We start from the raw sequence: 12039 nt of genomic DNA, 5'->3' as shown, positions 1-12039 counted from the left end.
ACGCCTCAACTCCTTTCAGTTTGCATCAAGTCATTTTAGTGCTCAAAGTTCTCTCTTCTACTGCTTTCACTGACTTCTTCAATATATGTACTGATTCTATTCAAAGTCCATAAATTTTCAGTCCACTTTGGTGAAAACAGCTCAGTCTGATATTTTGCTTTTTCACACTTTAGGTCCTTTCACACATTTTTAAAAAGCTCAAATTTCAACTGGCACTTTAACTCCTTTCAGTTTCGTCCAGTTAATTTCAGTACATAACATCTCTACTGATAATCAAGTTCTTTCACACCCTTTTTGTTGCATTAAAAGTTTGAATCCTTTCAGTTTAGCTCCTTTTTGACTCTTACTGACACTTTATTTACTTTCAGAATTTATTTCCTTTCAGAATGCTCAAACCGGTTTGATTGATGACATTAAACTTTTTATGTTTCTACGTTTCACAGACAGAACCAATGTTCCTGGATGTTATTTTTAGCATTTCTCACCCTGCAGGATAAGCCAACAGTCCGGTTCGAGGGTCGCAGGCCAGAGCTCGGTTCCCCGGAGCCGTGATCCCCAGAACCTTCTCCAACGTCACCTGGTGGGCAGAGGTCAAAGGTCAGCAGGTAAATATATGTACAGGTGTTTGATTGTGAGCGTGCACGTGGATGTCGTCAGTGTAGCTACAGCTAAGGAAACTAAAAACAGACAGATTCTTAATGGGGTTCTGAACTGTTGTCTTCTCTGGTTTCTGAGTGGATTTCTGGAGTTCTATTGTGATTGACATTGAAAATAATGACAATCATACTGTGGTTTAAGTCACACTGAATCTGAAAACACATGTTTAATATCTATGAGTTTACATTTGTACTAAGTTATGACTCCCAGAGTAAGAGCGTCTTTAAAACAAACTGAAGGAAACCTAAAAACAGACAGATTCTCAATGGAGTCTTGCATTGCTTTCTTTGCTATACTTTTAACAGTATTTCTGGAGTCTTTTTTTTGCGGAAAGAAAGTCACACTTAATCTAAACATTTTTGCTTTATGACTGTCACTTCCGATCCATCAGACTTATGACTCCATGAATGAGGACAAGTCTTGACTCACAGAGAATCAGTTTTAAAGAATCTCCTCCCTGATCTGAGTCACTGCAGAAGCTCATAAACTCTCTAACTGTCCTGCTGTTTTCACACAAACACACACGTACTTCACCCTCCATGCTGCTCACAGACGTCCTGCAGGGTTCAGTCCATCGGCTCGTCCGGCTGAAGCTACACCGGACTCTACGGCTACATGCTACATGCTAAGCTAATGGCTCTGAGTGTCTGCTGCTCTCACATGACTCTCCCTCCCTCTGCTCCAAGCTCTATTTATGTTTTCAGTCATTTTTCCTCAGAGGGAGCAGAGACTCAGCTGTCAGGAAACACCGACTACTGACTCACAAACTTTCAGGAATCTTTCTGTTCAGGAAACTCACTTCCTGCAGTCGGATCAGAATCTGCTGCTCGTTTAGAACTTCACCAGCTATCGAATTCTAGCATGAGCAGCTCAATTTGTAAAGAATAAACCAAGTTTTAACTGTTCAGCTTCAGTCCAGACAATTAAAGCTTCATCTGAGTCAATGTTCTGCATCCCATAAAACACATAAAGTCTACAACAGCAGTGAGAACATCCCTGTGGAACATCAACTAAACGTCAAATACTTCTAAGTTTAACACAAACAATCAAAAACAAAGACTTCACAAAGACTGCATTGAAAATCTAAGACCCAAAGTCGAAACTCAAAGCAACAAAACTGCATCAATATGGTTCTAAACTGAGCTGAGAACAGCAGAACTTTCTCAGTTCTGGACCTATGGACTGGGTCTATCTATGTCTGCATCATGGCTCCACATGGAAAAGAAGTGAACACAGGAAGAGAAAAATCTGACTGAGAGACTTGACAAAGATGGAAAAAGATCCAAGAAGATCAACTAAAAACCAGTGAAGCAGAGAGTCAGCACTAATCAGGAGGTCTAGAAGGAGTCATAGTGCCACTAATCAGGAGGTCTAGAAGGAGTCATAGTACCACTAATCAGGAGGTCTAGAAGGAGTCATAGTGCCACTAATCAGGAGGTCTAGAAGAAGTCATAGTACCACTAATCAGGAGGTCTAGAAGGAGTCATAGTTCCACTAATCAGAGCTCCTAAAATGACTCCACTGACATTGAGCTACTTTCTCCATCCAGCTGTAAAAACAGACGGCAGCTGCTTCAGACTTGGTTCAGGGGTTCTCAATGGAAACCAGAGTTAGTGTGAAGCTCAGACAGTGTGAAGGAACCTTCAGAACATCAACCTCTATGGACAGAGGACCAGAACTAAACCTGGTTGCTGCTCAGAACTAAACTTCCAGATGAAAGTTTGCTGAAGAACCTGAGAAGAAGCCCTGATGGATGCTGGAGAATATTCTTTGGTCAGATGAAGATCAGTGAGTTCAGATGGAGTCCAGATGTTTGGTGAGGACCTGACCAGGACTACCACAGTGGATGCATAGTCCTGACAGTGAAGAACGGCGGTGGGAGTGTGATGATATGGAGCTGCATGAGTGTAAAAGGCATTGATGATATTTATAGATGCAGCATGAATGTCTGTGGATAAACCAAAATACTGACTGACCAGATGAAGAATAGGAATATTCCAGCAGAGAACATCCAAAGAACCAAACTAACTTGAATCCAATAAAACACCTTTTGGGTATTTTAAAGAGAAAATGGTTTGCTTTTCTTCTGCAGCTTCTCATTTGTAAGTTGTTTTTTTTTTATCAAACTGTTGGCAGCAGCTGAAAGAAGTAAACAATGAGAAGAACTGTGAGATCAGCTGAGGAGGAACCAGCAGATCTGTGGTCTTTGTTTACTCCGTGAGGACTCGTTGTTTGTCCTCACAACATCTAAAACAAGTCTAGCGGATCCCAGCGAAGCATTGTGGGAGCTGCTGACAGATGGACAGAAGCCCTGCAGGGACAAACAGACCGGAATGACCGGACAGACGGACCGAAGGCCAGGTCAGACCAGATCAGTCCAGGTTACCGACACTCACCGATGGTCATTTTCTGGACAAATCCATCAGTGGTTTGGTTTAAAAATGATTAAAAATGTCGATTAAAGCTCAAAATGTCACTTTTTTAGAGCAAAGATGTTCAGTTTACTGTCAAAAAGGAGGAAAGGAAACCAGAAAATATTCATATTTAAGAAGCTTAAAAGATGTTTTCTCTTTAAAAATGACTCAAACTGATTAATTAGATCATAAAATAGTTGCTGATGGAGTTAAAAGCAAACAAATAATCGATTATTTATTGGACTAAACAACAGATCTGGACCCGTTCGGCTGAAATAATTTTAGAAAACATAGACATTAAATGAGGTGATTTAGTGAAAAGACTCGATTTAAAGTAAAGACAGAGAGGATGTTTTCAGAACGAGGACGGTTTTAGAAAGCCAAGATATTTTAGTTCATGTTTGATGTTTGTGGAAACTGAGAATTAAACGAGGACAGAAAGACAAAAAAATGTTTTAGTTGTTAGACGGATCCTCACTGTGACGGGCTGCATAATAACAATAATAAAATGAATTCAAATAGTAATAATACTAATAAAACCAACTAATAAATAAAATTAGAATAAAATAGAGTGATACACAGAAAATAATTTTTAAAAACTAATACATAAAATGACTATTAAATAGTAAATAAAATGATGAGAATATTAACATAAAAAACTCAAAATAAAGTTAATTATGTAAAATACTGCACTTAAAAAAAACTCATGTATAAGAAGTGCAAATTTAGTACTAATAATATAATATAAAATATTAGTAAAATAAACAAACGTAAAAATAATAAAGTAAAAATATTCATTATCTATTTAAATAATATAAGAAACTGCTATATAAAATACTAAATAATAAACCAAAATAATATATAAGATTAAAATAAAACAAGCTAGTCAATAAAATGACAATTAATTAATCAGGTATGCAAAAAAATGATAAACTAGTGTGGAAAATTATAATAATTTAAAAAACTATATAAACATATAAGTCAATAAAAGAACCTGATATATAATGTAGTAAAATAATTGGATATTGATAATAAGAAATAGTAAAATAAACTAATATATAAAAGAGAATTAAAATAAAATAGTAAATAACATTATAATAAAATGAAAAATATAGTATAATAATAAAATAAACTTTTCAAATAAAATAATAAAATAAATTGATAGATAAAATAAAATAAGATGTAAAATAAAAATAAATACACTGACAGATAACTAGTACAGACAAAAAACACAATAAATGACCGAATATATTAAATACTATTGAAATAAGCAAAAATCCAAAATAATGATAAAGTACAATTATTAATCATTAAATAATATAAACATCTAAAAAATAATAGAAACTGCCACATAAAATAATGCATAATAGACTAAATAATAAATAAGACAACAATAAAAAGATGTAGAAATAGTAACAATAAAAATTAATTAAAAATGACAACGAATTAATATTTTAATTAAGAAGCTAGTGTGTAAAATATTAAAATGTAAAATTAATAAAGAAATAAAAGAACCAGACATTGATCATAATAGATAGTAAAATAGAGTAATATATAAAAGAAATAAAATAAGGTAGTAAATAATATGATAGTAAAATAAAATAAATATAAAATAATAATAAGATTAACTCGTCAATAAAATAATAATATAAATTGCTTTAATAAATAAATTAAAATAAGATATAATAATAATAATAATAATAAAACAGCACAGTGGCATATAAAGTATTCAATTAAGCCGATAAATAAAATAATAAAATAAATAGATAAAATATAAAATAATAACAAAATAAATTGATCCAAAAAACATGTAATAATAATAATAATAATAATAATAATAATAATAATAATAATAACAATAATAAAACATTGATATATAAAATATGAAATTAAATTAATAAAAAAATATAATAAATACATAAAATAGAAAATAATAATAAAATAAATGTATACATAAAATCATATAAAATAATTGTTATTATTATTATTATTATTATTATTATTATTATTATTATTATTATTAATAATATTAATATTATTATCATATAATACTGATATATAAAATATGATTAAATTTATTTATTAAATTAATGAAAACAAAAAATAATAAAATAATTTATAATAAATTAATACATAAAATAAAATATAAAATAATCATAAAATAAAATGATAAATAAAACCACATAATAATATTAATAATAATAATAATAATAATAACACACATATATATATAATACTAAATTAAACAAATTAAAAAAAACAATAAAATAAACAATAAAGCAGACAGTGTGTGTTACTGAGTGTGTCTATATGGAAGTGTGTTACACTGTGTGTGTGTGTGTGTGTGTGTGTGTTACAGTGTGTGTTACTGCTTGTGTACCTTTCCGCTCAGGTCCCGCTGGTTCCGGGCCGTTCCGCTCCTCCTCAGTCTGATGGACGGGGACCTCAGCAGGTTCTTGATGCGGCTGCGGATGGTTCCGGTTCCGGTTCCGTCCGCGGTCATCGCGCCGTTAGCAGCCGGTTAGCTGCGTCCCTCAGCGGCTGCAGCTCCGGTCTGTGTCTCGCTGCCCCACCGCCGCTGCCGTCATGCCGTCCGCGGCCCGGAGGGTTCTGCGGGCCTGGGTCCGGGTCCTGGTCTGGTTCTGGTTCGGTCCGGGTCGCTGCTGCTCCGCATCGTACTCCTCCGCAGCGGCGAAGAACCGGGAGACGCTGCGCCTCCGACTCGAGCAGAACCGAACTGAGCCGAGCGGTGCCGAGAGCGTCAAACATACCGCTGCAGCGGTAGGCGCGCTTCCGCCCTGGCTTTTCAGAATAAAACAAAGAAATATACAAAACTCTATTCCACACCAGTTAATGACATTATATTCAACAAGTTTAAAGTTTAAAGGCTCAATACAGCTGTTAAACTTAATGTTTATCTTTATTTACTCACCTTTGCTGTGTTTTCTCTTCTGGGACACAAAACATTCATAACAACAACCATATTAAGAAAGAGAGACACAAAATAGAACAGAAATAGTTTATTAATACCAGAGGGGAAATTTGTTTCATACAGCAGAAAGAGTAAAGTTCCCACCACCATAAAAACTGATTTAAAAAAAGCCAAAATGTGCAGTAAATAAAAACTTACAATAAGAAAAATCTACAATGAAAAATGTCCTACATGCAAAGAACGTCCAGATGTTAGTGTTTTATGTGCAACAACACAAAACATGGTTGTTTACTAAGAACTGAATAATTATTTTTAAATATACCGTTTACTCATGTAGTTCACTTAATTATTTCCATTTACATGACAGCTGTATTTACTGATCTGAGGTTGAAGTGTTGATTGACCAAAAATCTCCTTTTGTTTAATAACTGACTCCTAATGTTCAAATATTTTCAGCTTTGGTTTTGAGCATTTTGTAAAATAACGCTGCACATTCTTCATGTTTTATCAGGTTCAAGTGTTCAATTAATTTTAATTCAGCTTTTCTCTTGTTGCTTTTTTTTTATTTTAACCAGGACGGTTTTTTATGTAAAATTTAATTATTGAAATTATAATATAGTGTTGCTTTCATGTTTTGTTTTGATGTCAGGTTTTTATGAGTCGGTAATGATCAAAATTATTTGTACACATTTCCATCAGCTCAGAATTTAAACTGATTCATAAATGTTGCTGTAAATCTAAAATTTAGACATATTTTACTTTAGCTATCCACAGTGAAACTGCTTTTAAGGTGGTTTGTTAGCAAAACTTCAATTTTCCTCCAGTTTCCTGTTATTTAAGGGATTTTTGGTTTAGTAGAGATCTGCACAGTTCGTCGCTTTAATTTCCACTTTTACTTTGACGGTAGCGCATCTAAATATCCGGTGTCGTCACGTCTGACGCGGCTGACGCACTTTGATCCGTCGCCGCTGTAGCGGTGCGATGAAGCGGAAGCGCCTCTGAGCGGCGGAAACGGGAACTGCAGCTTTTTTTTCATTGTTCAGTGAAACATTTTTGGACTTTATTTTGACAAGTAGATTTGTGACGACATCATGAAACTATTGATGGAAAAAGAGAAGGACAAAAACATAAAAATCAGTCAATATGCTTCAATTGATTATAGAACTATAAAATGTCCTGAGAACGTGTTGAATAAATAATAATAATTTAGTTAAATAATCTATATTTAAAACATTTTAGACACGCTGGGATTCTTATTAGGTTTAAACTGTTTTCATTTATTTCCTTTAACTTTTAGTTCAGATTTTCTGTTTTCTAACATTTTATTTCTTGTTTAAAACCAGACATGAAGTTGATTTTTATCTGGAATTAATTTAGATACTCAAAGTTTGACTAAAAAATATTAAACTTTTTTGGCTTTTATTTTTCAGCATGATGCATTCAGGTGCATCCAACTAAATAAAGGAAGTTTCAGCTTCAGCAGAAATTCAAGCAATTAAAGTTGATTCTCTGAAATTCACTTATCCAGTCTGAAGAGTCGAATTAAACGGCAAAAATTTAGTTTATCAAGATTTTTAAAATAGAAAACATGAAAAAAGTTTGTATTTTTTCAGTTAAACATCAGAAAAACTGTGAAAAGTGGCATTTCAAACAAAAATATTCAGGAGTTTAAGTTCTGATTAAAGCAGGTGGAGTCTTTTTGTTTCTACCTGAACAGGTGAGTCGCTGTTTGAAGAATCTTCAGGTTTCAAGTTGCCTCCAGAACCTGAAACGGAAAATCGTCCATCTGTTGCTTCGATGATGCGTTCATGTGTCGTCTAGTAAATCAGAAAAGTCCCTTTCCTGAGTTTTAGCAGATATTCAAACAGTAAGTTTAATTTTTTTTAGTTTCATTGATAAAATCTCAGCAGTCAGACGTTCGTAGTGAAACTTTATTGATATTAGAGTTTTATTCAGATAACAGAGTTTAACTTTAACTCGTACAAAAATACAAATTTAAGAAAAACAAAGCAGAGCCGCACGACAGACGGATGCTTTAATCCTGCTTGCAGGTACAGGAGAGTCTTTACAGGCAAGTCAGTCCAGGTGAGTCAGTCCAAATGAGTCTTTACAGGTGAGTCCAGATGAGTCAGTCAGTCCAAATGAGTCTTTACAGGTGAGTCCAGATGAGTCAGTCCAGGTGAGTCAGTACAGGTGAGTCAGTACAAATGAGTCTTTATAGGTGAGTCCAGATGAGTCATTCCAAGTGAGTCTTTACAGGTGAGTCCAGGTGAGTCTTTACAGGTGAGTCGCTCCAGGTGAGTTAAGGTGAGTCAGTCCTGATGAGTCTTTACAGGTGAGTCCAGGTGAGTCAGTCCAGGTGAGTTTTCTTCACCAACTCGAGGAGTTTTCACAGTTCAACACAAAGAAACTTTCCTGTCATAGTTTATTATTTCCTGAAAACGGAAACAGCTGAAATATTTCATCGTGACGCCGATGAACGAAAACCTTCAAGTACAAAAATAAAGCTTCTGTCAGTTTCAGATTTTCAGAGTAAAGCTGCAACATTTGGAACAGAAAGTTTCGTTCTTCTATTAAAGGAGGAGTTTTATGTTTCTGTAGTCTTTCGAGTTTTCAGAGTTTTTCAAAGTAAAACATTTCAACAGGATAAAATAACGCTTTAAAAAACTAACTTTTCTTTCAGTTTGGTTCTTATTTCGTCTGAGCAGCATCAATGAAGTTTACTGAACCGTCGAAAACGTTTTAAATTAGCTCTTAAAAATATGAAACTAAATCGGTTCTGAAAGATAAATTCAGGTGACAGAATCTTCATTTGGCCAGAAATAAAAATTATTTTGACTCAAAACATTCAGAGGAAGTGAAACGGGTTAGAGTCTGTTTTCTAGCTGGACAGGTGAGTTGCTGCCTGAAACACAAACAACTGTTCTTCTAACATTTTGTTCGTGGTTTAAATAAAGTCGGATTTCACAATAAAATCCCAACAATAAAGCAAACCTAAAGTTTTGATATTTCTCAGCTTCAAACTAGTCGACATGATTGATCAGAAACTTTATTAGAATGAAGCTGCAACATTATTATTATTGATTATTCTATCGGCTGTTTTCTGCCTGTAAACTGCATCAGAAAAATGACATTGATTAATTAAACAGCTGCTGATTGTTATTCTGGTGATCAATAAATCGATTGATCGCGGCCAAACATATTTAAATTACAGTTTGGAAACAACCAAAATTATTCAGAATATTTTATCAACTTTTTTCCCTCCGGTCGCCTCAGAAGGCGGTTACCCTGGCGACAGGGTACCTGCCATTGCCATAGCAACAGCCTCAGTCTATTTTACAGTATTGATCTGTTATCAGTTCCGTATCGGGATTTTTTCTGTTTCAACTTTATTCTGAAACGATCCTGAAACAACGACTAAAGCAAACAAACGACGGAGCTCAGACTGAAAGGATGACGGCGCTGACAAAATAAATAAGGTGACACGATCTCTGCTCGACTGTAAACATCAGTGATCCGCTTCTCTTCCTGATGACCAATCAGAAAATGTTCGCTGCCCACAGACCGCCAATGAGGTCCTGAAGCTGCGGTGACATCATGCGTGACATCAGCAGGGCGGGTTCCCCCTCAACCCCAGAGGAACCAGCCTCGGCATCGGCCTCCAGGCCATGCCCCCCTCCCTCCTCTCTGCTGATGCCCCTCCTGCTGCGCTGTCACTGCTGGTGGGTGGGGCAACCTTGGCCCCTCCCACCTTCATCTGCAGCAGAGGGGGCGGAGTCAGCACAGCTCCTTTAGTGTTTCCTGGTCCCTCCTGCACGCCAGTCGCCTCTGCATAGCCATTAAGCCCCACCCCCTCTGTCTCTATGGCAACGGTGCTGGTAGAGTCCGAGTCTGGCTGTGGGAGTCTGTGGACGTGGTCTCGCTCCTTGGCTTCGCCCACCTCAGAGGTTGGTTTCCCTGGTGATGGGACCCCTGCTGCCGTCATCGTGGTGATGTTCTGCTGGTTGAGGAAGAAGATCTCGTTGAGGAGTAATGCCAGATTCTCGTTGTCCGGGTCACCGTTGGTCTCCTGAGGCCCCGCCCCTTTTACCTGCGACTGACGGTCGGTGCTAACAGACGGCGAGGATGAAGGTCTGAGGTCGGACTGGTCGCTGCTACGGTCCGATCCAACAGAGACTGACTGAGGGTCCAACGGCCGGTTCTGTTGTGTTTGTTGTTTGTCCGTCGGTTGTTGTTTGTCTGTCTGCTGTTGTTGTTGTTTGTCTAACTGTTGTTGTTGTTCTTTCTGTTCTTGTTGTGTTGTTGCAGGGTGAACCGCATGGAGCATGCTGAAGTCTGCGGGTGTAAATAAAAACAGTCATGATCAGCTGACAAAAAACTAACAAAACAATAAGCCGCAAACACTAGAGATGTCTAAATTCAGTGTCAAAGGTCGGGGCTGATCAAGGCATTTCAGAATCAGAAGTCTTTGTCATGGTGCCCCTTTACTAGCTAAACTCCCACAATGCTCTTTCCTTGCCAACATGAACTGTAGTCTGAGTGACGCCTCCTCTGGTCTACAGTTTAATGGTACCACAGGGGTGTTTCGTCTGGTATGGAAAATGCACCGCATCCCAATATTGCCCGCTTGGTGGGTCACTAGGTGGTCCCATGACAGCTGGTCAAGGCGTCAGACCAACATGGCGGCTCGGTCGGCAACTTCCTCTTTTATTACGAAAACAGTTCAGCGAAAAGTATTTCTGAAAACATATGAGGTGAATCTGTCCTTGTTTTAGCTCAACGACGGCTAGATTGGATGTTTTACAGAAGTCTTGCAAAGCGTCGGACGTCTGCTCCCCGCGCCTCAATTGTTTAAAGTAGAAGTACTAAAAATGAACTGCAGGCAACTTGGGGGTGACGCACCGCAATGTAGCTTGAAACGCAACCAGAATGCGACACGGGGTGTTTCACATAGACAACAGATGGGAAGCAAGAATCTGACGGACCCTTGTGAACGTACACCTTAAGAGGCTCCACCTGGTGGAACTACCGGGTACTAGAGCTGGTCTACGATACATGAAATGTGTCTCATACACGAGGTGTTTCACAGAGACAACGGATGGGAAGCAAGACATTGACGGATCCTGTGTGTCCACAGGATCCGTCAATGTCTTGCTTCCCATCCGTTGTCTATGTGAATAGGAAGCGAGAAACTGACAGATCCTTGTGAACATACACCTTAGGGGGATCCACCTGGTGGAACAACCAGGTACTACAGCTGATCTACAATACAGGGGTCCTTGACTCACGTTGGAGTACCGTTCCTACCGCGCAACGTAAGTTGATTTTCGCTGCAAGTCGGAACTCTGGCGAAAATGTAAACAAAGCCATTACGTGCACCAGGATAGATTGTTCGTCAGTGTTTCACCCTGTTCCGAGCATTTTATTATATCTAATTTCACTTCCACGGAGATGGCTTTGATTTACTTCGAAGCACTGCCATCAGAAGAGTCTCACTTGTGCTTGGCAGCCATAATTAAAGGCAAAAAGTTAGTGAATGTGGCACAATCTAAGACGGCGTAGAACCGGAGAATGGAAACAAAGCCGTCTTATAGTGCTGCATGACGATGTATTCATCCGCTGTGCTCGCCAACCAGTTCCACGTAACCAGTTGCGATGTAACACCGTAGATTGAGGACGTCATAAACTGAGGACCCCCTGTACATGGAATGTGTCTGATCTAGTAAAATGGTTTCCAATTGGTAGACACTAAATATTACGAGTCCGATTGGATCAAGGGCTAAAAACCTGATCAGGACATCATCGAAAAATTCTCTCTAAACTGTTCCTTTAGCTACAAGTCTAGTTAGTTGGTTAGGTGGTGAGATGTTTGCTGGTTACCTGTGAAGTTAGTGAGGGTGAGTGGGGCGGCGCTGTTGCAGATCTTGTCAGCTGGTGGGTGGGGCAAGGAGGTGAGATGCAGCTGCTGATTGGCCAGGTTGGGTATGTTCACAGTGACGGATGCCATGCCTACAGAGGAGGTCACGTGTTAGTTTG

The 12039-nt window shown here is 37.7% G+C and overlaps 2 protein-coding genes across 5 annotated transcripts in view; both read right to left on the bottom strand.

Moving 5' to 3' along the window:
* The window catches only part of mapkbp1 (mitogen-activated protein kinase binding protein 1), a 47424-nt gene extending 41588 nt beyond the window's left edge, over positions 1 to 5836 (bottom strand). For 2 of the 4 annotated variants that reach the window (XM_023292414.3, XM_023292415.3), the window contains exons 1-2: positions 5452 to 5836; positions 486 to 577 (exon numbers count right to left, since the gene is read on the bottom strand). In XM_023292414.3, coding sequence (XP_023148182.2) covers positions 486 to 577; positions 5452 to 5574 — 215 coding nt within the window. In that variant the 5' untranslated portion in view covers positions 5575 to 5836. Of the gene's footprint in view, positions 1 to 485; positions 578 to 1186; positions 1304 to 5451 lie in introns of those variants that run through there. The other 2 variants (XM_023292416.3, XM_023292417.3) reach the window with 2 other exon arrangements.
* Positions 5837 to 7920: 2084 nt separating this feature from the next.
* Positions 7921 to 12039, bottom strand: part of mgaa (MAX dimerization protein MGA a) — a 37510-nt gene continuing 33391 nt past the window's right edge. The window contains exons 33-34 of the mRNA XM_055005980.1: positions 11884 to 12012; positions 7921 to 10338 (exon numbers count right to left, since the gene is read on the bottom strand). Coding sequence (XP_054861955.1) covers positions 9611 to 10338; positions 11884 to 12012 — 857 coding nt within the window. The 3' untranslated portion in view covers positions 7921 to 9610. The remainder of the gene's footprint in view (positions 10339 to 11883; positions 12013 to 12039) is intronic.

Source organism: Amphiprion ocellaris, chromosome 20, assembly GCF_022539595.1.
Source record: "Amphiprion ocellaris isolate individual 3 ecotype Okinawa chromosome 20, ASM2253959v1, whole genome shotgun sequence".
NCBI lineage: Eukaryota > Metazoa > Chordata > Actinopteri > Pomacentridae > Amphiprion > Amphiprion ocellaris.
The sequence above is the reverse complement of the archived record's forward strand: the minus strand, read 5'-3'. Positions and strand labels throughout refer to the sequence as shown.